Source organism: Numenius arquata, chromosome 19 (assembly GCF_964106895.1).
Source record: "Numenius arquata chromosome 19, bNumArq3.hap1.1, whole genome shotgun sequence".
Lineage (NCBI taxonomy): Eukaryota > Metazoa > Chordata > Aves > Charadriiformes > Scolopacidae > Numenius > Numenius arquata.
Window position 1 is genome coordinate 7183196 of NC_133594.1, and position 27003 is coordinate 7210198.

A 27003-nucleotide genomic window follows, 5' to 3' on the forward strand; every position below is an offset into this window, starting at 1 on the left:
CTCGGGGCTCCCGCGGTGGCGGGGGACGGGGGCGGCAAAGGTGGTCCCGGCCCCAAACTCCACCCGAATGCCGGGGGGGCGGTTCGGGGTCGGTGGTCTCGGCCCCCGCGTCGCCGCCACCCGCTGGGGTGGGGGGGACACACACACGGGGCAGCCCACGGCCTCCCTGTCCCCGCAGGCGTCTCCGCGGGATGGAGGGACGCGCACCGGCCGGGCCCGCCGCCGAGGGAGCGCAGGGGGGGCTGCCCAGCGCCGGGACCCCCCGGGACGGCGGGGACGGGCCCGTGGTGGTGGCGGCGGTCACCAACGCGGCCTTCGAGGGGGACCCGCCGCCCTACTCGCCCCCGGACCCCAAGAGCGTTCACCTCCTCTACCCGCCGTTCCCGGCCGGCTTCTCCCAGCAAGTGCCCGTCGTCTACCAGCCGGGACCGGGACCGGGACCGGGGCCCTTCCCGCCCCCCAGCATCCCACCCCCGGGCGTCCCGCCCGCACCCCTGCCCTACACCACTGTACGTATCCCCCACCCCCACGGGTCACCCCTCATCCCCCCCCCCCCCGGGTTTGTGGGGTCCCAAGCGGCGCCTCGAGTGATGCTCGAGCACCACGATCCTGGGGGAGGCATCGCGGGGGGGGGGGAATCGTGCGGCTCTAACACCCCCTCCCGTGTGGCAGTACAACGGGCAGCCGGGCACGGGGCCATCGCCCGCCGGTCACGGGCAGCGCCTGCCCAAGGACTACATGGTGGAGTCGGTGTTGGTGACCATCTTCTGCTGCCTGCTCACCGGGGTCATCGCCCTCGTCTACTCCCACGAGGTAGGGACGGTGCGGTCCTGAAACCAAACCCACCTTGAACACCCCCCCACCTCTCAACCCCCCCCCCCCTCCTCCCCCCCCCCCCACCCCACCCCGTGCCGTGGGTCTCTTCTAACCTCTCCCCTTCTCCCCCCACACCAGACCCGAGCTGCCCTCAGCCGCGGGGACATGGCCCAGGCAAACGTGGCATCCAAAAAGGCCCAGTTGCTGGTGCTCTTCAGCCTCCTCTTCGGGTTGTTCGCCTCCATCAGCTGGGTCATCTATGTCCTGGTGGCCCTGTACCTATGACAGGGGCCCTGAGCCCCAGGGACACGGCGGGTGCCGGGGGGGCTCCTCTCAGCTCACCACGGCCCGGGGGGCACGGGCCGGTGGAGCGGCCACAGCCCCCGCGTGGCATCACCGGGGCTGCTGCAGGAAACGGGTGACCACGAAGTGTTAGCGATGGGCGACCATGAAGCATTCTCGGGTCCGGGGGCAGTGTCCGACCTTCCTGGCGGGACGAGGAGCCGCCGCGGAGCCACACGTGCCTTCGCCCACCGGCTCTCAGCCCCGTGACCCGCAGCACGGGCAGGACGAGCCCAAACCGGAGCGATGCCGGTGCCGTGTCTCGCCAGAGCCGGCTCTGGGCAAGGAGCCACGCGGGAGCAGCAGCACCCGGTACGGCACCGGGCTCTGCTCCGGGATGTTGACTCCCGTTGCCACAAACTGTCACGCGGAGGTGCCAAGGGGACTGTGGCGCAGGGGGAGCATCTCGCAGAGTCGGGGCTGGAAACGGAGCGAACGGCCAAGGCGGAACGGAGAAGCGGAGGATTGCAGCCCCCCCCCCCCCGCCAGCAGCTGCTGCTCCGGGCCCGCGAGACCCCCTCACCGGTAATTAATAATGTGAGAAGATATAAACCCACCTATTTAGCTCCGACGGTAATTTTGCACACGCGCGCGCGCACACACACACACACACACACTCTGAATCGCCACCTTCTTGCTGCTTCCAGATTAAAATAAAACCCAGGTGTAGCCAAAGCTTCTGTTTTCTGCGCACACCAAGGGCCTTCCCCCCACCCCTTCCCTGTGGCTTTTCTCCACCACAAAATTCAGGGTGAGTTCTCTTATATTCAGTCAAATCCGGGTTTCCTCCCAAAGCAGCAGGAGCCAGGGCTCCAGGAGACCCCGGGGAAGGGGAGTCCACACCCGAAGGGGATGCAGCAGCCCCAGGTCTGGGGGTGCCACTCGCTGAGCTGCTGCCGGGAAGGGAAGAACGAACTGCTGGGTCTTCTCCGAGGATCCAAGCGGGGATGTAAATGTGCCCCGTGCGAGGGCCACCCTCCCAGGGTGGATGTGACACCCCCACAGCCCCCTCGTGCTTTGCCGGGCTGAGGGGATGCGGCACCGCGCTCCAGCCCCGGGGAGGGAGCGGGCGGCGTGTGCTCGGTCAGTGTCTGAGCATCCTCCTCCCGATGCCGATTATTTCCAGAGGAATTTTGAACCCCGTCCAGGACCGAAATAGCGCGGGAGCGTGCTCGGCCGCCCAGGCCACCGCAGGGGTTATTTATAGCCCTGGGCCACCCGGCCCACGGCCCCTGCACAGGCTGGGCTGCGGCTGGGCACACACCTGCCATCGTGTGCTTCGGGGAGCGGAAACCCCCCGAGACAGGGGACACGGATGCCCGGAGAAAGGTGCCAGGAGCAGGTATCTCCCCCCCCCCCCCCCCCCCCCCGCAAGTGTAGGGCTTGTACTGGGACGAGACCGTCTGGCTGGGAGGTGAGGAAGAGATTTACAGGAGAAAAATAAAAGGGAGAAGGGCCAAGGGCAGGGGAGACCCCCGAGGGGCAGATGAGAAAGCAGGAGGCCACACCAGCGCCAGAAGCGGATTCGATTGTCACTTTAATCCACAGACTGCTGCATGCACTGTAACCAGCATCCTCGGGAGGGTTTGTTATCGGTGTTTATTTGTCTTTAATATAAAAGTTACAGGTCTGAAATGTTCGCAGGAAGATGCCACCATCGGGACCGGGTTAGTGGTAAATACGTAACACGACCGCACAGCTTGGGGGGGGGGGGAAGGGGTCTGGCAGTGGGGCAGGGGGCTGGTGACCTGGGGTGTCTCTTCTCCCCCCTCCCTACCCTGTGCGGAGAGGGGATTGAGACCCCTCCTTTCCCCAAAAAAGGGAGGTGATGGCCTCGGGGGACGCTGCCTGCAAGACACAGGAACACGCTCACGGTCAGTCTTGCAAAGGGCTGCTGTTTGGAGTTTCTGCTCAGTGGGGGGGCTGCTCCTGGAAGAGGGGGTGTCAGCAAACCCGAAGCTGCTCTGAGCGAGGAGAACCTTCTTTAGGGCCCCTCCAGCCCTGCAAGCCCATGCTGAGGTTGGGACATGAGCCAGGAGCCGTGTTTGGGACACCCTGCTCGGCTGGGGATGATGGCAGAGCAATGGGGAGAGGGAGGGGGGGCAAAGCCGAGGGAGCCCGGCCTCATCGCGCCGGACACGCAGCCCTCCCATCCCCACACCACGGGCTGAGCCTCCAGCTTGGGGGGGGGCTGGTGGAGAGCGGGGAGCAAGCCCTCCTCTTTGATGCTAAGAGGACTCGCGGTTTCAAGCGCAGGGAAGAACCTGGAACACGGAGAGGAAGCGAGAACCCCGGCGGGGCTGGGACAAGGTGCACCCTCCTCTCCCTCCGTGGCATCGAGCCTCACGAACGCTGCATCCCCCTCGGCTCCCCACGGGGAAAGTGGGGCGAGGGGCTGCGGTTTCAGTGCTGCCACCGCACACGACACTCCTCGGAAGAGCCTGTGCCGCAGCACAGCACTGGGAGGCGCTGGGAGCCGGCCGGGGGGAAGCCGTGCCAGACACCGGGTGTATTTGCCTTTTCACAGTCTCATCAGGTTGGGTTTGTTTTTTTTTAAAAAAAAATCTTATTTACAAAGGAAAACACAAGCATTACTTCCTGCATGGAAGGCCGGGAAACCTTCGGGGATTGCAAAGCCTTGGCCGGACACGACACACAGCTCCAGTGCCCTTAGTGCCACAAAAATAAACCGTTTCTGAAGTGTTCTGGCTCGGACGCTGCGTTTCAGCACAGGAAGATCCCCCTCCGCCTGCTCTGTCCGACCCCACGCTCCCCTTCCCCAGAAGATGCCCCCGTGGGCAGGGGGGGGGGGTCGTCTCTCTGCGCTTCAGCATTTGGTTGCTGTGCGAGTCCTGTGCCTAAAGCTTCAGGAAAATAATGGAGTTGGGTATAATTCCACAAACGGGGAACGCCGCTGTCGCTACCTCCCGCTGCCCGTCAGGCAGAGCTGCCGCCTGCAGGAGCCGGCTAAGACTTTGCAATCTGTTTGTAGAAGGAAGTGCTTGTAACTCTGATTCACCCAGAACAAACAGAGGCTTTAGCAAACACGGAGCTGCTATTGAGAAATAAGTTAAGGATGCTCTGAGAAGCACCCCGGCTGTATCCCTTGCGAGCCGCTGCCTTAAACCCGCAGGATTTTGTTAGACAGAACTCTAAAAACCTTTGACCACGCGACACAGTGCTGACAAAGGCCTCCCAGGGCTGCTAAAACCTACAGCGTACGCTCAGAGCCACGATCCACACCGTAAACCCTGGGACCAGGACAGAGGGGAGGGACGTGAAATGGCCTGGCTGGGGCTGCACTGGGGAAGACGCCGTGGGAGGGAGACGGAGAGGGGACAGAGGGGCTGAATAAGGCACACCGAACAGATTGGGGTTAACGCTGCGTGTGTGGGAAATGAGACACCCCCCCGGGCTGCCCCTGCCCTGCTGGCTCTGGCACCGCGGGACTGGGGATCTGGGGACAGGGACCTGCTGGGGCTCCTGCCAAAGCGGGGATCACAAAGCACAGCACCAAGGGTCAGCCAGATGGCGACCACCCCCCCCCCCCCCCGAAAAAATCCATTTGGCAACAGTGAGAGGAGACAGGAGCAGGGCGGAGGGGATGGGGGGCTCGGCCGGGCACGGGGCTCCTTCCTGGTTCCCATTTCCAGCCCCAGAATGGGACCCTCCGGCTCCTTCACCCAGCTCCTGTGCCCGCTCCGCAGCCAGCACCCACCCCGAGCCCCCCTTCTTCCAGCACTTGGAACAACATCGTCACTGGTTGTGAATTTTATACATAATGTTCTGCACTTTTTCTTTTTTTTTTTTTTCCTATAAACCCATCGGTATTCAGACATGCATCAAAAAAGTCTCCAATGGATTCTAAACACTAATATTTACAGTCTCGTATACTACAGCATTTACTGTGCAAAAGCTAGTACCATCACTAAAAGATACGGGTCCACAGGCCAAGTGAACCGCGGTACCTCGGGTAGTCACTGCTTCCAGGGTTGGGAGGGATTACCGTTGCTTAAATAACGAGATCTGAGAGGAGGAGGGGGATGTGATGACTGGAGATGGCGGGTCCCTGCCCACATTTTCAGTGCCTTTTTCCATATCTACGACCGGTGCCTTCCTCCCGTGAAGAAGGCGCGAGAGATCTGGGGTAAACCGAAGACCCCTGTAAACACAAGCAGCTCTCTGAAAGCAGAGGTCCTCTGGCAGGCAGCGGGAGACTCCTCATCCTCATCTCCTGGGGATGAACATGTTTCGAGGTGGCAATGGAGGGGAGACTCAAACTCTCGGCTTCCACGGCTGCTGCCCGCCGAACACCGCTCCAGAGACACGTCTGTGGGTGCCGAGCTCTTGCTGAACCTCTCCTTTGTGGATGAAAACAAAAACCCGGGTATTCCCAGCTGGAATTGGCCAGCAAACCAGTAACACGCTTGCCTGGGACCCTCCTTCCGCAACGCTCTCTCCCCGGGTTTAAAGCTGATTCATGGCACAGAGGGACGGGAGGAGGAGGAGGGCGAGTGCAGCGAGCACCGGCCGATCTCTGCCCTCGGCGGCCGTCCCTTCTCGCCTGCGACAGCCCCGACGTTCGCACACCCAGGGACCGCTGCCAGCTGGGAGGGAGGGTGCGTCGTCCGGTAACAGGTACAAACATGGAACTCCAGTCTCATAGCTGCCCTCGGTGCGTCTGCGGAGCAATTCTCCTCGCCTCGCACCACCCCTCCTCCTAGGTTTTCTCTTCTCGGTCTGTTTTCCGCCTCGTAATGTTCCGAGGTTTGATTTTGAGGGACAGTTCCCACAAGGCCTCCTCTGCCAGGTGGTCGCTGAAATCGTTGAAGAATGACACTATGTCGTCGTTTCTTTTGATGTCGTAATGTCTGGAAAACCACAGAGCAGGGCGGCAGTTAAACAAGGGTCTACCTGGGGATCCTCTCCCAACCTCCAGTCACTCCCACCCTGCTCTAAGGGACATCCAGAGCTGTGGGGTCTCCATTACCCGAGCCCAATACTCGTGACCGTGGTGTGACACCAAAAAGGAGAAAACCCATCATGCCCACTGCTGAATCGGGGAAAAAAAAGACCGTGTCACAGTGAAATCAGCAGTTAGATCTGCTGCTCTGCATTGAAGAAACCCCTCCATGACCTAGAGAAGACAGGAACAAGCAACCAGCAAGACCTGGAGGAAAAACTCTGGTCTGAAAGAGAGTGGTGGGAAAACTTTGCTGCACTGGATCTCAAAACTAATATAGGAAAAATGCTTTCACAACTTTTAGTCATATCTGACCTATAGAGGGAAGGAGACTGTGACCAGAGCCCTGTTGTTCCCAGGTCTCCTTACATCTCCATCACAATGCTTTAACTTTAGACTCCTTCCCCTTCCACGGGGGCTCCCCTGCCTCAGCCACGACCCCCCCTGCCAGCAATCCCCACTGTGGTGCCTCGAAGCCAGCTCTGGCCCCGCTGTCGCTGCACTTACACTTGTTGGAAGCACCTCATGCTGTCCAGGATGTTAAACTGCTGCCAGCGCTTGGAAAAGTTCACTTTGCTGTCAATGTAATCAGGGTTTCCCAGATGAACAAAGGTCAGGTCCTGCAGAATCAGGCCTCTGAAAGAGAGAAAGGGGTTGCAGGGAGTAGGCAAACAAGTACAGAGGTCAGTCACACGGGCAGGACGGCCAGCCAAAGGCAGCCACGGCCAACCTAATGGCCTCCCGCTGCTGCCACTATCAGCTTTGCAACTTTAAACTGGAAGGGAACATCTCCCCAGTAGCAGATCCAACGGTGTTCAGGTGCAAGGTGCCCACCATGCACAGCTGAGGAGAGGTGAGGCACTCACGGTCACACGAAGGGCGCTGAGGTTGCTCTGTCACCCTCCATGGGAAGAAGGACCAGGCTGGAATAAGGTTGCAACGTGAAGTGCCTGCCAGGGGTTAAACCTTCCTTCCAGATGTGTGCAAGAGGATTTCCCTCACGTTGAGGTTTTGCTAGTAAGGGGGTCTGTGCTCCCTTCCTCCCCCTGCCCCCTTGCTCAGCCACGGCTCTGCACAGTCCTGCTGTGGTCCCCCGCTGGAGGAGATACCACATACCTCTGCAACCTCCTCCTATGGAACTCTTTCCATGGAAGAAAGCAAGACCAGAAGTTTTTCTGGTGTAAACCCAGAGCAAATCTGGTATCTAGATCAGAAGGGCCCTCACAGAGAAGGCCAATGGCTTCAACCTTTCATCTAGAGACAGGAAGAAGCAGCACGTGTGACCAGGCAGGCTCCTCATTTACCAACTCTTGTGGTCACCAAAACAAGAGCTGTTCAAGCAGCAGCTCAAAGCTGTGTGAATTTGTCTTTCTGCACACAGACCCCAAAGAAACTCAAGTTAAAAAGCATGAACTAAAGATCCAGGCACTTGCTCTTCCCTTTGCCATAGTCAATTCACAAAAGCTTTCTTGATTTTGTGCACCACAGCTGTCCCCCTGCTTTCCTCTGCTACAGGACAAATTGGTCCAGAGAGGGCATGCGGGTTGGTGTGGCACTTTGCCGTCTCACGCAGGGCAAAAGGCAAGTGCTGAGCTGAGCAGAAGCTGCTGAGAAGTCCTTTGAGGAACCTTTTGAATGTGGGGAAGTAACGGCAGATGAAAGAAACTACCAACTCACAGGTAGGGTATGCAGGGAGGCTCCACATCAGCCAGAGCTGCTCGGTAGGCGCGGAAGGACGAGGAGCTGTCGATCAGCGTGCAGTACTCAGCCAGGCCCTGCAGGACACAAAGCCCATGGTGGCACCACTGCTACAAACCTGTTTTCTTTGTAACATCTCCCCAGAGAGCTACTCAGGCCAGGGAGTTAGTGCCACCCTGCAAACACCTCCAACTGATTTACTCAGCCTGATCCCGAGTGCAGATACACAGAGCCTTGCTGCCTTCAGCCTCATCAAGCCTTCAATTTGCAGGGAAGAGGAGGAGGAGGAGGTGGCTGTTCTCACCCGTGACAGCGCTGGCATTCCTGCAGCTGTCAGAATGCCCAGCCACACTGCAGGCTTCCAGCACTGTGGCATTTCACCCACTGGGGAGCAGTTCTCCACCATCCCTCCACCCTGGGATGTCGCTGAGCTGTTAAATCCACCCAGTTGTTCCATCCCCTAACCACGGTTCTCTTTTTCCCCTGAAGATGACAGCTCTCACTGCTCCTCCCTCACCTCTGAGGTTTGTTTCTGCCACTCCAGCCTTCGGATGGGTGCAGAATCCAGTGCAGAAAGAATGGCCAGATAGGAATTAAAATTATTCAGCTTTCGTAAGTGCTGTGAAGAGAGAGAATACACCAGTTACTCTAGAGATCTGAAAAGCTTTCTAGCATCAAACAGCTCTAACAACCAGAAGGTCCCACTCCCCTGCTCCTTTAAGGAGCAGTGTGTGAGATTCACAGCAAGAGCCAAGCTCATACCTTCATAATCTTTATGAATTTAAGGAGCAGCCTCTCTCGGTCTTGGGCTTTCTCTTGTAGCATAATTATTGAACGGACCCTGGAAGAAGGAAGAAAAAAAAAAAAAAACAAGAAAGATAAACCCACCGAAGCAGATCTCAGTTTTCTTGTTTCATTTATAAACTTGCTAACTAATAAGGATGTATCAACACTACTGAAAAGTTCACAATGCTTCCAACTTAAAGGGAGCACACTAATCCACAACAAAGAATAATTCCAAGGACGACCACAATAACCCCTCACAGAGTGCATTTATTTGCAAGGGGAATGTGTGTTTGAAGGGCTCAAGAGAACTGACAATAATTCCTCTGGGTTACAGCGCCCTCCAAGAGCCTCCTGATTTTCTTTCTTTTATGCCCTGGGGTCTTTAGTAAATGTCCTGCCAAACTGCCAAAAATACACATTATCCTGCTTGTAACAAGGGGACCAGTGCACAGTTCCTTACCAGTAGGACATGTTATTAAAGTGCTCTGTGAACTGTGTCAGGTTGGGGCTCTTCTCTTCATTTTGCTCCTTTGCCCAAAGCAAAACTTCTGGGATCTGCCAAAGAAGAAGAGGAGATGGGGGGTAGGAAAACGCCACACATGAAAACGGGATTTCTCCCTCAAGATTCCCAGTCACAGCCTGTGGTCACAGCCGTTTGCTGACACAAGTTCAGCTGTCTCCTACAAGCCAACAGATGTGCTTGGAGAGCCGGCAGGGAACACCAGAGATGACAGAGGGTACATGCTCAAACCCTTCCCACCACCCTTTCCCCTTCCTCGTCTCTGTACCTCAATTTTATAGAAGAGTTCAGCATCTAGGAGGGTCAGCTGCTCGGCTATTTCATGACTGTGGAAATCATGCAGGGTCCCTGGCCTGTAGGAAACAAGGACGAAGGATAAAGGCTGAGAAAATGTGACCTGTTGTCTTTCCTTTCTTATATTTTGGACTGAAAAAGCTCTTGTGTCCACAAGAAAGGGACGCCCTGTGTCTTAAAGGACCAAGATATGGCTTTGTGCGTCCCTCCTCACCTGGCTGCCACCCCACGGGCTGCAAGAGGTTTGATGGAGTTGGCATAGCTCAGCATTTTCTTCTGATCCACTTTATCAAGGATATTCTTGCGCAACACTCTGGCGAGGCTCAGCTCCCCATTGCAGACCAGTCGGAAGACCAGGTCCATCAGCAGCTTGAGAATTTCCTCCGTCAACTCCACTAAGCTGAGAGAAAAGACAGAAAACCCAGGGAAGGCATCAGAGCTACGACTCTGGGCTACAGAGTTTGTATCTGTACCCAGCCTTGTTGCTTCTTCCCACAAGCAGAACCGAGTGACTGAAATTCCTCCCCTTCCCAGCTCTTCTCTTCTTACAGATGCCCCTTTTAATAATTATTTTAAAATAACTGACAGAGAGAGGAGATGAGAACCTGCAGAATAGGAGGGTTCAGCACTATAGGTGTCTCCCTGGTCAGGGTAGAGGATTTCAGCCCTCATTATAGATGAGGATTAAACAACATATCTTCATAATTGCCAGACTTCTGTATTGTTACGGACCCCACATCTCCCATCCCGAGACAAAGGCGGCAACTCACCACAGCTCATCCACCACTCTCACCAGCACGAAGAAGGTGTTCTTACTGACTCGCTTCTTAAACGTGTCTGGGAAGTGGCAAAACTTCTCATATGTGGTTGCAAATTAAAGAATCAACTTAGTGTGGTCAGAGCAGCACCAGAGCATTAGACTGGTGTACTACTCTGTCTTGACTGAAACTGGTGTTCAATTTCCAAGAGATAAGGGACACCGATATGGCTCTAATTAACATGGTATTAAGCTGCCAGCAGCTGCAGGTAGCAGGGGTGTGAGGAGGTACTTACACCTCGCAGAATTGATGCTAGAAGAGCAGATGTACCCTGAAACTGTTCTCTCTAAGGTGGAATTTAATGAGCAGCACTCCTCTGCTGTGACCTCCCCCACTGGTCTGGGACATCTGGTCTCAACAGATCCCAGATGTCACCTCTACCTTCCTCCCTGGCCAATTTGCTGCAAGGAGAACGGTGGCAGGGGAGACAGCACAGGCTGAAAAAAGCTTCTGCCAGGTGGACAAAGGGAAAGAGAAAAAGGTTATCAGTAAGTCAGGTATTGACAGGGGCCTGCAGCAATGCCCCAGCCAGTATTTTCACTGACAACCACTCCGCAGTGAGATTTGCCGTGTCCTTGGCCGCGCTGATCCCCGCAGAAGCAAGGGGAGCATCGGCTCTGCTGCAGATGGCAGTGATGAGCCGCGACGCAGGACAGGGTGACGTCAGGCTCTCTTTGACGTGCCTGTCGAGGACCAAAGCCCACGAGGCCTTTGCACTGCCTGAACTGAGACACTGACCCGCTCAGCTGATGGCAAAGGGAGCCACGGGAAGGGAGCCAAGGGGAAAGAACTGCAGGCAGGGTGCTCGGCAAGAAGCCTTCTCCGTACTCTGCCAGCAATGCTAACGCTCACCCTGCCTCGTAGGGGCCCTCGCCTCGTTAGCAGCTACAAGCTCAGTTCAGAACTGGGAGGCTAAGAGGACAGCATCTTCTGTGCTGCATTTCTTGCCATAAGAGAGAGAATAGGTCTTGATGGTTTAGTCATCTCCAGTATTAAGCTGCCTCTGCCAAAGCAGGCAAACCTGACGGCCCCAGCGGAAGGAAGAGGGATACACATTCTACAAATGAGATGTCCCAAGCAAATGACCAATTCCCCAGTGAGGTACAGAAAATCTGAGCTGCTCTTCCCCCCTGCCAGGGCCTGCAGGATGCTACTCTCAGGTCCGGTACTCCACCCTGCCTGGACCTGCCCAGCAGCATTTCCCATTTGCAGGGTGCAGAGGTGAAGGAAGTCCTGCTTGGGACACCTCCAGGGCAAGCACATTACGGACCACGTTTTCAGCAGGTTTTTGACCAAACAACTTGCCACCAACTCCCTCCACAATCACTGCTTGGCTCTGGTTCCTGGCAGGGGTGCACCGCCACTCGTGCAAAAGGATATCTGTATTGCAGCTTCTTGATGAGCTCTTCAGGGGTGATAAATGTTCTGTATGTGGTCAGAAAGGCTTCACAGTACAGCACCAGATCTACAGAGAAAGACAAGAAAGCCTCAGTCAACCCTGCTTTCAGAAAAAGGAAGCTTCTTGTAAGGTTGAATCCAGACCTAGAGGAAGAGGACACGACATATCTTGACACAGATGGACTTTACAGAAATGCCACGCTGTTGTTTCTTACCAGCAGATGGACCCTACGGCGTAAGAGCAACAGTGAAAGTGCCCCATCCCCACTGGCCTGGCTCCCATTTGCAGCACTCAGGAGTGCCGCTTCGCTTATGCCACCTCCAAAGGTGTCAGGGAAAAACACCTATTTGTGGGACAGGAACTTCCAATATTGGGTCAAGGAAAAACGTGGTTTAGACCTTGGGGATACTTTAAGGTGAGAGGTGGGTGCCTGTTCTCTGCAGAAAGACATGGTCACTCTTCCCTCCTGATCAGGAACACACGTGTTTCGACCCGATGATACGGTGCTGCAGACCCTCTGCCCTTGCTGTGTTCCAGGAAATCGGCCCCAGGACAGTGTAAATTCTTTTCAGCCAAAAGAAGAGTAAATTGCACTTCAAAAACGGATGCTACCATGACCATGACCCTGCCACAACACAGACTCTGACACGGTGAACGCAGACAGCTTTTCTTTATTAATCTGCGGCAGCGGGTGCTACAGGCCCCAGAATTGCAAAGGCTTTGGCCATCGTCACGGGCACAAAGGAGGGAATTTGAAAAAGCAGAAACTGCAAACGGGAAAGAAGATTTCAGGCTGAGACTGCGGTACGCTCACAGTCCCAGGCAAGGCTTGGTCACTGTGGCCAGCAGTGGTCAAAATGGAAACTCATTAGACCCGGTATAAAAGCACGCAGCGCTGTGGGCAGCACGTGCAGTGGGATGGCACGCTGCTCCTGCCCCGTGCACTGCAACCCCTGGCAGAGCCTTCTTAGCACAGACGGGGAGAGAAAAAGCTTCTGCCCTGCCTGCCCAGGCTGGGCTGTACATGTACAGCTTCTTTCAGCCAGGACAGGGCTGTGGAGGGTGGGAGAGAGCAGGGCAGGGTGTGCTCGTGGTGCCTCTACCTGCGCTGTTTCTCTTGGCAGGAGCCCGACAGAGACGCCGCTTCCTCCTGCTCTTAAATCAGAGAGCGCCGCTGCCTTTTGCTTCAAGACAATCAGAGGTAAGCTCTAAAGCCAGCGGCTGGGTGGTCATGTCAGGGGTGAGTCCTAGGCCTCCTCCAGCTGTAATCCTGCACTCGCAGCAAGCGCCTGTAGCTGTGAGCACTTAACTGACCATGGATTTTATTCCTAAAGACCACAAGTCTCTCTTTATCCCTTATTCCATTTAGCTCTTTTAGAAAACTCAACTGGACAAGAAGCATCATGCAACAGGGCGTGGAGCTACATTTATTCTGGGTTCCCATCTGCCCAAAAGGCAACGTGAGGTAATACAGCTGGTCTGCTCTGGCACTCAAAGCTGCCAAGAAATTCATCTTTAAAGGAAAGCCTCTTAACTATACCCCTCTGTGCCGTTTGGATGATTGATTTACAAGCCCTGAATTCTTCTCATTGTAAGCTTAATTCATTAACCCTCTCAGTCACCCAAACACTGGGTTAGCATAGCACAAATTCCTCTGTGCTCCAATCAGCCCAGCAGCTTGGCAGAGCCCGTGGGGCCGAGCTGGGCGACTATTCTGAGGAACTCCCCGTCCGCAGCGCTGTGCATTTAAAATCCTGCTCTAGTTTTCCATAGTCTTGAGAAGTTCTCCGTGGCCTTCACCTCACCGCTCGCAGCATCCTCAGAGCTCCCTATTCATTAACAGAAGCTCTAGCACCCATCCTTTTACCAAGTAGCTGTCTCTCAACAGAAACAGAAGGAAAGTTCTTCCAATGTGATGCTTGTTCCAGAGAACAGCAGGAGTAAATCAGAACTTTTCTATTCCAGTTTCAGCATTTTTATAAGGGGTATTTCCATCATCTCATTTAGACTATTTTTTTTTTTTAAATATACATATCAAGCCATAGTGCAATCAATTGCTTCCTCCTCTTGAGTACGTTCCTAAATTTGGTGCTTTCTGCCTGGATTTGATGCCCAACGTAAACAGGGAAACATAGCTGTCAGAGGAAGGATTTTCTTGCTAGCTGAATGGTGCTGGTAAGTAATTGCAAACACCTTATGCTACAGTAAAAACCCTACCATTTAAAAATGCACATGAAAGATATTTCCCTTCTGCCTATCAAACCTCTAAAATATGAGCGCTGAGTGGTTCAGCGGGTTAGTGCATTTTGCCTTGCATCCCCGGAGATACGGAAATCAATTCTGGTTAAGGCCATCAGCACAAATGTGTTTGGCAGGTTCAAAATCACTCTCTGGAAACACTGCAAAGGCTGCCTTTGCCACAGGTCTTGGAAAGGAGCTGCTTCATGTGGGTGGTGACTGGGTTTGGAGAGATAAAGTGGGGTTTTAATGAATCTAGAGCTAAGCGTTGCTAACCTCCCTTTTCCTCCCCCACATCTCCTTTCTCGTACTGTGGATTCCCTCTCTGAACTGGTCTGGGTGGCTACCAGCATGCAAGTGGTAGATTGGGACTAGGAAATGACATTGTAAGTTGAAAATAAGGGGTGTCAGCAGACCAGCACCCGGACAGCTTGCCCCATACCCATGGGTACTGCATTAGACCCAAACCAACGTCCTTCCTCTCCTACTTTGATGCAACAGTCACTCCAGCAACTCCTCCATCTTCCCTGCCCTGACGTTCAAAGGGAAACGAGCACCTCTGAGAACAGGATCCATGCCACAACAGGCTGGCGACACCTGCACCCGCAGGAGGCTGGTACGGAGACGGCAACACAGCACTGTCACCAGCCCCTCTGGCGCGCCTCGCCTCCCAGATCTGGGCAAGGGCTGTGAGGAGTTAATACCATCCCTGCAGCTAAATGGAACGAACAGGCGCTTATCCAGCTTACCTCCGTTTCACCAAAGATAAGCACAATCCCCCCTGCCCCCCGGCAACTCAGAGGATCACGGATGCAGTCCTCTCCTCCCTGGTCCAGCTGCTGGCAGCCACGTCACGACCGCGCACACCGCAGAGACGCAGAAGACAAGCAGCAAAAAGCCACCCCAAGATGAGCTCTTCAGCTCTGGTTTTGGTGCACCCACCGTACCTTTCCTGTCGGTCTCCGTTGCATGCACTAACAAGATGTCTCCGGATCCACCACGAACATCTGGCCCATCATCTCCCTGCAAGGAGAAGAGAATCACGTCAGGCATGGCCCAAGCTGCCTTCGGCCTGCTTTACCATCTCTGGGGTTCAAGCTCAGCTGGCAGAGCACACAATGTTCCTGGCACCACTCACAGCGCAAGCTGGGACATGGTCTTCAGTGCTGGGCTAATCCTGGAATTTGAATAAAGCATTTGGTGTCCCAGATGAAGATCTGGGCTGATCCTTATTCGGGGTCTCTGACTCCTTAAGGCCAGGCCCTGAAGCTCAGTGAAAGATGAACCTTCTGCCTACAGAAGAACGAACAGAAACGTCCCAGACTCCCAAAGGCTCCCAGAAGACCATTAACAGAGCAGTAACACTGTGTGAACTGTCTCAAAGTGCGGGATCACATACCACAGCGGCTGTGGGGTGAGAGGCCATGCATTCAACTCGCATGTTCCTGGAACATCAAAACCTCACCAGTTAATTCCCTAATGTGGAACTATTTGGCTGGAGGTCACCTGAAACGATCCAATAACCAGGAGCAGAAAACAGCCCCACTAATTGCTTGGCCCATGCCTTTAACACTCTCTAAAAACATCTTTCTTCTCGCTACTGCAATTCACAACTAAAAATATGCAAAACTGATCTATCACTCAGCCAGTGGTTCCCATGCTGCAACAAACAGCTTGCAGTGGCAGTTCTATACCGTTTTAAACACGCAGACCGTAAAGAAAAGAAAGACAAAAGAAGTTAAGGGTTGACATAGATCTGCTAGTCCCAAAAGTTCAGAAATCACTGGTTTTCAATTGTTTTTTAAAGGAAATACTCCTGCAGAGGAGACCGGAGTCATGTCTGGCTTCCCTTAGCAATGTCTTTGTCATTTCAATATGCAAAACACTGAAAAAACCGTGGATTACAGGCATGGAGCAGCTATGTCTAAGATGCGAATTTTTCAGGTGACCCTCTGGCAGGACTCATTAAATACTACTTAAGGAATGAGTAATAGCTTCTCACTCTCTCCTGCACATCTCGGCCGACCAAAGAACACTCCTAAAGTGCCAGTAAGTGATACATTCTCTCTATTTTTCAGACTATTCCCCTGACAGTCTGAAAGCTTCAAAAGCCTGCATATTCTCTCAAGCTGCATGTCAAAGACAGCTTGGTTGGAGAGCACGGTGAGCAAAGCTGTCTGGGAGCATACCCAAGGCTAGAAACAAAGCCATTTCTCAAATACAGAAACACACTTCGGCTGCTCTTCTGCATCAGCAACACAACATCCTGCTCGGGAAATCTGCTGAACCTGCCTTCAGCCTGAAAGACCAACACCATAAACCTGCACCTGGATTTATTGTGCTCAGGCTCCCAGGTGCTTCAATTCAGACTCTCGCAGGCTGAAGAGGTGGGAAGGAGGAGAATGGGAAACGGGCACAGGATGCACTGGTTTTTAGAGAGGCGTCTCACATTTTGTTAAATCCTCATTCATTGCTGATGCTCCCTGCCTGTACCAGCATCTCGTGCTTTCACAACAGCCTGCACACGTAGAGCTGCATACCGCTGCTGCTGCAACCTACTTTTGCCTATCAAATAAAAGCTGATGCCTTGCTCGTGCACACAGAAAATCAGATTTCAATACAGCATAAAACAAAGAGTATGAGAGCAAACCCTGAATGCACCCACCTCTTGCTTCAGCGTTAACCTAGCCATGATTTCACTGTGGTCGATAAGGGATAGTTCATCTACCTCTTCCTCCAACTGTGACGATTCCAAAGCATCCGGTGACTGCTGCTGCCTGTGAAAAAAGCGAATACCCATCAGTGTCATTGTCCATCCAGGGGAAGAGATGCTGGGTCCACCCGAGCTCGTTAAAGGACAGTAAGTACACAGACAGTCTGGAGGTAAATCTTTTGCAAACAAGCCCAAACGTCTAGCTCTAATTCTGTTGCTTTGTGCACCTCTTGAAAAAGAGAAAGATGAACCTTTAGGACCTGAATGCTTCTCTGCCTGCATTTCTGGCAGATGGGATTTTACTAGGTCCTGCGTAAGTACACACTTCCATGTCTCCTTAATCCACCAAATTTTTAGTGCACACAAATCTAAGCCTTTCCTCAAACGTACAGAGACGGAGCATACTCTATAGATACATCTCTCAGTCAGCTCATGACCCACTGGGCTTCTACAGGGGGAGATGACAGGCTCTTTCTGCAGGAAGATAGAGCAGAAAGCTCTGACCGCTTTTTTGGTGTACATCCACAACTCTAGTATTCCTGCCCCCAAAGGCTGGTACTCTTTGTGTTTGTATTCCTAAAAAAAAAAGGTATGCATATTCTTTTTAGCTTTCCACCCAGGCACGGACTAAAATCCCGTGCACCAGTCGGCACTTTCAGCAGATAGTGAGCTTTGCAGAGCACTCCTGCATTGTCTCCTTCACTGCAGGGATTAAAAGCCTCAAACCAACTGCAGGAAAATGGGGGAGGGAAGTTGACTGTCACGAACAAAACAATGCTGTTCTCTATTTTTGCTTTAGAAATGCAATTGAAGAGCAATCTCAAGCAGCAGGGAAGCACTCACTCCACTCCTCCTGAAGCCCATCTGTTACAGCCTGCACCTCTTCATTTACATAGACAAACGATAGCTAAGAGCATTAGAGGGGATATAAAGCCTCCTGCTTCGGGGCCTCAGCCAGCCTCTAACTAGCAGGGTTAGGAAGAAATTCCCCTCTGGAAGACTATTTCCCAGCAGCGATGCAGACTTTTTTTGTATGTTTCTCTGGAAGCAAGAGGGAGCAGCCAGTGCCAATGACAGGGCTGCCAATCAGATGGACTTTGGGTGGCTGACACAGGCTGGATTAACCCCTGAGTTAAGTAACGACATCTTGCCGGGATCCTTCTTGTTCAGCAGGATCCCACCGCTCACCAGTTGTGCAAAAAAAACGTGGGTTTAGACAACATTGAGAAGGTTATGGGTAGAACAAGCTATCCCAAAGACGGTTTGGGCTAACGGGATGTTGGTGAGGCTCTGGTGGGGCTGGGAAGCAGGAGGACCCCGGGAGTCAGGCTCACCTTTCAGCGCCATCTTTGCCTTCCTTCCCCGTGGCGCTGCTGTTGGAAGGGGAGTCTTTGGAGTTGCTGTCTTTGACCGAGGGAGATTCCTGCGAAGAGAAGGAAGTTTTTCCTTATCACGTGGAGTCCCACGCCACAGCTAGTCTAGCATTTACAGTCTGACTGCCTCTAAATGGCCCTTTACTGTAAATTCCTACAGAGCAGTTAAAGATTGATGCAAGTTAATGCCAAATGCCAGGAAAACACAGAAGTTAATTAGACAGGAAATTTGGGACCATCTCTGGAGACTGGTGTAATTAGTACTGTTTGCTTTTAACATTGCGAAATGATGCTGAAAGTTGCAACAGAAGTCAGCTGTTGTCTTGGATTTTAACCCTTTCATGACTTTCTTTCCCTCCAGCCCTTCCAATTGAACTACACGTGCCTTCTGCTTTAATGAGAACGGACACGGCCAGCTCTAGGCTCTCCAGTTTCAGTTCCCCTCCCTGTCACAGCCCCCAAAAAGCAGCCTGTCTGAGGGGGTGGGTGCCCACTGCTGTTCCTGCCTCCCTTCTCTCTCATCAGAAGAGCTTACACAACGATGCAATGTTTCCACTTCACAGCTGTGGAAATGAGGCTAATGCAAAAAAGCAGAACCATCTGAACGCAGGGCATGGAACAGCAGGTAGAGAGCTCAAAGCAAAGATACAGCATTTTAAATAAGCTATTTATTAAGGAGAAAAATACCCATGAATGGCAAATGGGAATATTAATCTAACAGTGCTGGAGTTCAGAATTATTTAACATCGTGCAGAGTGAAACTTGGAAATTCAACCTACTGAACAGACAGGACCACCTACGCACTATCCATTCAGCCTGGAAAACACACTGGTGAGCTTAGGTTTCTTGGTGTCTGCAGAATTTTTCCAGACTATGTCTGTAAAGCCCTTTGCTTCAAAGTCGAGAACCAGCTCGCAGCTGCCCAAAAGGCTGGGCCTGCCTAGACATGTCTCCTGCAGGGAAGGGATGGGAGCGCTATCTCTTGGTGTATTTAACACCAGCGTGGATAAAGGTCTTAGAGACATCCTGTAGGAGATGTGCCTCCCAAGATGAGGACAGGCAAAATGATTGCCACAGACCTCTGCCGCTGTTTCCTACGACCCAACAGGAAGCCGGTACCTCCCTGCAATGGAAAACGCCCTGTCTCCTCTAGAAAATATCTAAGATATGAGACTTGAGTAAAGGAAGAAACAGAGTGAGATTACAATGCCAAATCAATCACTTACTTTGTAAAACGGTGAAGGAAAAAAAATAATAATTTAGTGCACAAGGCTTTCTGTATTAACATGGGGAAGCCAAAGCAGTTACAAGAATAGACATGGCCCAGGACGGTGCTGGTGGGGTGCAGCTTTCTGGAAGGAAACCTCACGCAAGCAGCTCCAAACAGACAGCGAAGCACAAACGAAAGAGCGTGGCAGGAAAAGCCATCCCTACCTCCTGCCGGGGACCCCTCACCGTGACCCCGAAAGCATCGCCTGCTCTCCACCCGGACCGGGAGGACCCCCAAGCCTGCAAGCCAGGAGTTGGGCAAGCAGAGGGACCGCCAGCAATGGAGCCAGGGCAGCAGGAGGGACACGGGAGCTCCAGGGTGTGCAGAAGAGGCCGGTGCCAAGCGCGTCAGCCCCGGTGTGAACTCAGCATGCACCAGGCAGCCCCTTCCCGGTGTCCGGCCCTCTCCAGGTTACTTACTCCTTCAGAGCGAGGGAGTTCCCCGTTGCTCTGGCCAGAGGAATACAGATTGACGTATTCACCCTCACCAGCCTCCTCACTGGCGTTTTCACTCTAAGGGAGACAGGATGAAAGCAAATATGTGATGGTGCCCCCTGCCAGCATTTGGTGTTAGTGAGAGAACGTGCCCACAGGCTGGGAGAAGAAGCGCTCTCGGCGGCTGCTCTCACCTAACTGCGAGCCCTTCCTCTGGCTCAGTGGCCAACACCGGCCACCGAGGCTGTCCTTTCCTGGAAGTAATTATTTTCTGGTTCTTGAGGACTTCCCGAAGGCTCTGAGCTACAGCAGGAGAGCAGCAGGCTTTGCAAGAGCTGCCATGGACTCCAGGTGAGACTGCGAAGGTGCAATATGCGCGTGGGGATTTCGAGGTTGCGGAAGCTGAGCGTTGACAGCTTGTCACACAAGTGCCTGTCCTACCCGCGCTGGAGTCCTGCCACTAAATGCAGACCAGGGGTTGTCAAATGTATCTCCCAAACTATGCTACAAGCACAGACTAGAACCACCATGCCAGGCTAAACCAAACTCGAGGGCTTCTGGGCTGCAACAAGGACCCAACGCAAGGAAGATGGAACAGCAAGGTCCAGAGTGTAAAAACCTGATTATTTACTCCGCAATCAGTGTCCCTCTTCAAAACTTTGTGACGAGGCAGCACTAGCATGCGCTGTGCTGGCTGGCAGCTCTAATCCCACCAACTCTAGGCTTTGCAGCACATGAAAGAGGAACTGCCTTGAAAACCAGGTGTTTAAAAAAGTAGCTGTAATGGAGAAACCTGCTCGGTCATCTGCAAAACTGATCTGGGACCTCAAACTAGTAGTGCCGTGGGAACTAGCGTGGGAACAGCGTTAGCGTAACTTCACCGACACGTGATGCTTTGCACCGACACGTGCTGGCACCAAGCGCAGAGCCAGGGCTGCTGGTAACCGGGAAGGGCAAGAGCCTGGAGAGAGCAAGAGGTTTATGCAGAGGAGAGAGCGAGCTGGACGGCACCCACCGCTCCCGGGGTCAGGGGGGACCAGGGCAGCCAAATCCTGCCACCTCAGCAACTGCAGGATGCGAACCACTGCTAGGAGCCCGTGTTCAGAAAGAACCAGCCTCAAAAAACACTCCTTTACCTTCCTCAGCTTTGTATTACAACGGCAGGAAGCTACAGCAAGCTCTCCTCTCCCCTTCACCAGCATTTGACATTTTATGTTTCCTACATACGTGCTAATGTTTTCTTAAGCCTGCTGAGGTTGTTCGTTTTTTCTATGAAATTTTTATTGAAGTTTTTATCTGAAATTACCTGTCTGCAATTCACACGCATATTTGGAAACCAGACTAGATCACATTAAGCATGTATTAATACCAGAGACATTTTCTTTTAATAAACAAATAAACCCAGCCTTGCGTTAAGGTGCATTATCTCTTTGGATAGTCTCACCGAAGGCGTCTGGAGAGAATCAGTGAAAGAGGTTTCAGAAGGAAGGCAGACAGGAGCATTCCCGTTAAAGCTGCTCTCCTGAGAAGAGGAGTTTGGCACATCCACAGTGCTGGGTGACTGGCTGGCTGTGGCGGGCACCGCTAGGTCAGAGCTCTGGGACGGATGGACAGGCGGGAAAGGTGGGGTGGAGCAGGAGGAGGAGGTAGAAGAGAGGAAAGGAGGTATGGAGACTTGGTTGTGAGGCACAAAGTCCTGGGAGTAGGACCTAAACACAGATTTGTACTACAGGATGCAGAGACGTACAACACAAAAACAAGGAAGACGGGGAAAGGAAAGAGACAGACAAAAGAAAAAGTAATTAGATCGGCAGCAGCGTAGCAGTGACAGCACAAGGCATTTCTAACACAGGCATATCTACGTCCAGAGGCCACCCCAACAGAGGCAGCACTACTTTATCGTCCACATGCTAGAGCAGGAATCGCTACCTGGGACACGTCAGGCGTTTTTTTCACGGTGAGGTATGTTCTTGCACAACCAGCAGCCGGGCTGCGCATCTCACAGAGGGAAACTGGGCACCAGGGTGTTCACCTGCAGGTAGCCAGCCTTGGCTAGGGAGGGAGAAAGCCTGGCTACCTCAGGCCTGTTAATGACAGTGACCCTGAAAATCACTGGAGTGGATGAAAGGATGTGAAGGCATCAGAGAAACCATGACTGTGAGCATGCTGGAAATATCAAGATAGAGAAAAGTACTCCAAGTGCTTATTGCTTTTCTGGGGTTTTCCGCAGGATCCAAATTTAAGATGCCGTTTGCTCCAGCCCTGTAATTTAACAGCTACTGTGTCAAGTCTGTTCCAGAACCCACAGCTCCTCGGGAGGAGTGGCTGGATACTATCCTTCAGTGTAACTTTGAAGACAAAGGAGATTACGCTGCTACTCCTTCCCATTTGAGAAACATAGGGAGCAAAAATGATAATTGCCCTCAGGAGCGATGAATTCCTTATCAATCCAATCCTTTAATGCAGTGCCTCGAAGAGTCAGCTGAAGAGATGAAAAGAGATCATCTGCGTAAAGCTTTATTTCGCTATCTCTCCTAATCATCAGATTACTGTTCAGATAATATTAAACAGGGTGCAGTGGGAATACATTGCGCCAAGAAAAACAAGAGCAACCCTCTGTCTTTTAACATCTGGTGCTAGTAAGATTTGCCGTCAGGGTAAGTCCAAAACAAAGCTGACACCCACCAAAAAACAATAAAAAATAAAAGAGACAATAATGCTAAACCTGCTGGAGAGGAGTTTATTTTAAAACCCGTAGATCTCCCTAATGGTTGAGCTCTGTCTCGTAGCCAAGTGGACTGAAGGAAGAATCACACCATCCCAAAAAAACCCACGCTGAAATGAAGCCGTGGCGGTTGGAGCGATCTGCTGCTGAAGGACGGTGCGTTACAGAGCTCTCACCAGGCACAGAACTCAACTTGCTCAAACCAGTCTGAAAAGTGACACCGCTGCGACGTCAAAAGGAGAAGGGGAAACGAAGGCAGGAATCGGAGGATTCAGGCTACGTTTTCTCAGGAGGGTTGAGCGGGCGATTAAAAGCAAAGCTGAGTCTGTCACCTGAGCGGCGGCGGCAGCACCCAGCTCGGCAGTGGTGGGTTTGTTTCTGTCTAGGAAAGATGTGAGCTTAAAAATCTAAACTGAGAACAGCCTCGGGCCAGAAGCCTGGGCAAAAAAAAAAAAAAAAGCTTTTCCACTACAAAGGAAAGGAAAAGTAAAGGTCAGTGGCTAGACTTTACCTTCTACCACTTTAATCCTCGAGTGGTTGCCCTCCGCCGTGTGTGGAGTCTGGCGGTGCTCTGGGTGGGTTCTCGGAGCCCAAAACAAATTGCGGGCCGTAATACAGAGGAGCAGAGGGAGAAGCTTTGGAAAGAGAGCTTAAAAGACTACTGAAAAATAATTAAAATGCAAATCCCTAGTACATGCCTGTGGCTAAAAGGAGACTGGCTCTAGGACAGGCTCCTCTCTCTTCCTGCCCGTTTCTTTCCGGATGAGCAGCCCTGGCTCCAGGGACACTGTCAGCTTTTGGTGCTGCCTCAGTAACAATGACAAGTCTAATCTCCGTATTTACTTTCTGCCTGGATAAATGCTCTACATTTATTCATTTTCACTTGCATGGTACAAAACACTAAATCCCTCGTAAGACGCCAGGCTCATGACATCATCTTGGCTCAGCAGATTTATTATGCCTGCTCCGTCTCCCTGGCATTTCATGATCTCACCGGCGCTAATATGCCAACCATCGCCCCAAGTCCCAGGCCAGACCCCAGAAAAGCACAGGAGCAAAGCAAACGGAGAACCACTGCTGCAGCGGCTCTCCAGATGGCACTCAACAAACTGATGTCCTGATAACGAGAGCCTCTGCTCCAGTAAAGGAAATAATTTGCTCCAAGAGGATCTATGTGCCAGCTCCCCTAGAGCTGAGCTTCCTGTGCCCGCATGAGACCGGCGGCATATGCTGTCCCTCGCTTTGTAGTTGATGGACATCTTCCACCGAGGAGTCCCTGGGGTTTTTGTCTCTGACCTGCTGAACCCAGAGAAAAAGCCAGGCTTTTGGCAAAGCAGCCGTGGAGCTCACGCAGGGCAGGAGTGAAAGGAAATTACTGTCCTCAATCAAGTCACTCTGGGACAGGCAGCACCCTGCGAAGCTCGCGCGCTGCCTGATGGTGCTGGCAGGGTGAGCTCAGGGCAAACGCCGGCCGGGAGGCTTGGAAGCTGAGATGCTGCCTGGTCCACTGCCGGCAGCTCGGGGGGATGAATTACTGCTCCTGGGGCAGGAAAACGTGCGCAGCTTCTGCCTTGCATAGTTTCAGAGACATTAATCCCAATTCAAAGGCAATTTAGGCCTAAATATAACATTATGTTGCATAAATTTAAAAAGTTTGAATGTGGATACATTACTACTGAAAATCCCTATACATTCATCTCTCCTCGGCCTCATCAATACACCCTTAAAAACAACATCTTGGCATGAGATGTGTTGAAAATGCCTGTTTAAGGCCCAGGTACCCAGGAAAATGCGTTAATCTTCATTATGTGATCTGCGAACAATCATTTAACGACGCAGACCGTGCTCTCAGCATGCTGTTAACAAAGGGAACAGTGCAGAGGAGCCTTTGGTACGCTGGCATTAATTAGCCAGGCTGCTCTCCACTTCCAATCTTGTTGTTAAGTTGCATCTTGTAGAAAGTGAGCCAGGGAGCCCCCTCCTTCCTCCCGAGCCTGCAAGCATCTCTGGAATTCCAACTATGCAGCCGTGCTGGGACAAGAGCCAAGAATGAAGCATACTTTTAAAGAGGAAAAAAACACCCTGCGGTGGAGATGATGTCCATATGGCACCCATTCCTGCTGCTCCCCAGTCCGACCCAGCCCAGCCCAGCCAGCAGCTGCAGCAGGAATTGCGGCAACGGCTTCCACGGGGTTTGGGTGTTGTACATCTCTTGGAAGCCCTGTCATCCTTTAAAAGACATACTTTTTTGGGGAGGGGACAGTCCATTCAACAGAAGTGTCACAAGCAAACCAGTCACCCTCTAGTCCTCCCCCCAGGCAATCACAGGCAACAGTTTATCTTGGAAACAAATCAGTGCTGTTTTAATCTGCTGCTCAGAGGTTTCTTGCAGGGTCAGAAAAGTTTCGGTTATGGCTGTACTGACACAACCTCCTACTTCATGGCTTTGCTTGAAGTGAAGTTCTTCAAATAATCTCTGAGAAAACTAGAAAGCAGGGTGCAACCAGATCCTTTGAGAAAGGATGCTTTCCTCTTCCCAGACTCTAGCCACGCTGCCAGGCTCCCACAACAGGGCCAGAAGATGGTCTCCCAGCATGAGTGATCCTCACCTACGATGGGAAATGGCCAACACAGGGAGAAGAGAAAGATCCCTCTCCCCTCACGAGCAAAATGGATTTTAAAAAAAACAAACCTATCTGCCACTTGGGATGTACTTCCACAAAGTGTGCCTTGAGCGCAGCGTGACCTCATCTCCTGGGAACAGCAGGAAGCCAATGTGCCCAGATCTGAGTGTTTGCCACACGCCGTGACACACAGAGGTCTTCCAGAGATGGCATCTTTCAACGTTTTCAATTTGCTGACTTTGATTTTTTTTTTTTTTTGTAACGGTCAATATTTTAGAACAGCTTTCCATCATTAGCAGCAGTGTTACAGGATGTCCCAAAGGTCAATGACATTACAACCATTTATTTGGATTAGATGGCAGGAGATAAGCACTTTAATAGAAAGCTTATTTCAAGAGTGACGCTCCTCTACATTCACTAGGCATGGCTGACCGTGAGGAACAGGGAGACAGGGTGTTTATATGCAGGGAGTCCCCGGTTGTGAGTAACAGCAGTCTCCATCCTAAATTCAATGTTGAGTTCAATTATATGGCTGTCGGAGCATCTGCAGCATCAGCAGACACAGTCTCTACCTTTTAAGCACAGCCCTCTCAGCTACCCTACGGACTTCTTCTGCCAAATTCATCTGCAATCTTGCCAGACACTCCCAGATCAGATAGAACATCAGCCTTCCAAAACGTGAAGCGATCAGAGGAAAGGATCAATCTTTTAGATCTGCTCTGCTAATGCTATTAAGAGAGCAACGTGGGCAACGCTCCAGAACTGGATGCCCAAATTCTAACAGTAGAGAGCTATGTTCCCAAAATACTGGGTGTCGCACAAAACTGCTACACCCTAAGAATATAATTGCATAGACAACTATTGGAAAAGACTTCCTATCTCATGACACAATGCTGGGCTTCCAGGTACTTTTGTTAATGAGGAAGGAAGTGCTCCTACAATGAATGGCTGGAAATGCAAGCTGCCAAGAGAACAGCTTCAAGCGCTGCCACAGGAAAGGCAGCAACTCCTCGTGCTTGAAGGTTTCTCAGCAGAGGTTCTGACCTGGCCGCAGAGCTGACCTCCCCGCTTTTACGCGACGGTCAGCACAGCAGAGGGATGGATGGGGCTCACTGTTCCCTTGGGAAAGGGTGTCTTGGCTTCTGCACGAGAAAACACAAAATCCAAGCTTCTTAAGTGGGAGGGATATTTGTACAACTTTGTGACAAAACAATAAGGGGACAGCAGGGGAAGAAAACTTTTTTAAGATTTACTAATCATGCTATCATGTATCTCTCTTCTGAAACTACCAGGAGAATTCAATCTGATTGCACCTACAGCATCAACTGTTGTTTGGCTTGTGGACAATACCACCATATCTAGTAAGCAAATCTTTAAAAAGGAGACAAAGACAAGACCCCTAAGAAGTCAGTCACACAAAAAACTGTGGTGTGTGTGGCCCATGAGGTCAATAGGTGTCTGTTTAAAGAGACTTACACAGAGATCTGTAGTGGTCCAATTGGAAGAAAAATGTATAAACCACCAGAGGAAGTGGTTTTCAGCAAGATTCAGTGATGCCAGCACTATTAATACCACCGTCCAGGCCTGCTGTGGGCAGTGGAAATGAACACAAATGGAGAAGGAATGCTAAACAGGAAAGGCAAAACAATACCTAGAACTCAGCAGCTGGTTAAATGGATGCAGATCTTTCCCCCTTGCCTCTGCTCCAAACTAACGAGCCAAACCCTACTGAGGACAGAAATGAATGCACACACTATGATCTCTCAGTCCCGGTTTGATCACGGTTCCCACCATCAGACCACCATATGAATCAAACCAGTTCAGTCTCTGCTGAGGACCAGAGCTCGGTGTGTGTTGCAGACTGGAACCGAGTTATTTGAACACAATTGAGGCGGGGGAAACATGCGAAGCACATGTCTGCATTGCGCGTGTCTTTAAACACTTATCTGACCCTCTTTTTCCTGAACATACGTTAGCGCATACACAAGAA

At 52.2% G+C, this 27003-nt stretch overlaps 2 protein-coding genes across 2 annotated transcripts in view; one reads left to right on the forward strand and one right to left on the reverse strand.

The window, feature by feature from the left end:
• Positions 1–191: 191 nt before the first annotated feature.
• Positions 192–1101, forward strand: PRRT1B (proline rich transmembrane protein 1B). Its single transcript, XM_074161322.1, has 3 exons — positions 192–509; positions 673–813; positions 955–1101. The coding sequence occupies exons 1-3, from the start codon at positions 192–194 to the stop codon at positions 1099–1101; spliced, it is 606 nt and encodes a 201-aa protein (XP_074017423.1).
• Positions 1102–4925: 3824 nt separating this feature from the next.
• The window catches only part of RAPGEF1 (Rap guanine nucleotide exchange factor 1), an 86446-nt gene continuing 64368 nt past the window's right edge, over positions 4926–27003 (reverse strand). The window contains exons 12-26 of the mRNA XM_074161425.1: positions 21109–21390; positions 19650–19742; positions 17922–18010; positions 16540–16651; positions 14822–14897; positions 11618–11702; positions 10190–10282; positions 9634–9819; positions 9394–9478; positions 9066–9160; positions 8582–8660; positions 8337–8438; positions 7799–7896; positions 6629–6757; positions 4926–6029 (exon numbers count right to left, since the gene is read on the reverse strand). Coding sequence (XP_074017526.1) covers positions 5879–6029; positions 6629–6757; positions 7799–7896; positions 8337–8438; positions 8582–8660; positions 9066–9160; positions 9394–9478; positions 9634–9819; positions 10190–10282; positions 11618–11702; positions 14822–14897; positions 16540–16651; positions 17922–18010; positions 19650–19742; positions 21109–21390 — 1755 coding nt within the window. The 3' untranslated portion in view covers positions 4926–5878. The remainder of the gene's footprint in view (positions 6030–6628; positions 6758–7798; positions 7897–8336; positions 8439–8581; positions 8661–9065; positions 9161–9393; positions 9479–9633; positions 9820–10189; positions 10283–11617; positions 11703–14821; positions 14898–16539; positions 16652–17921; positions 18011–19649; positions 19743–21108; positions 21391–27003) is intronic.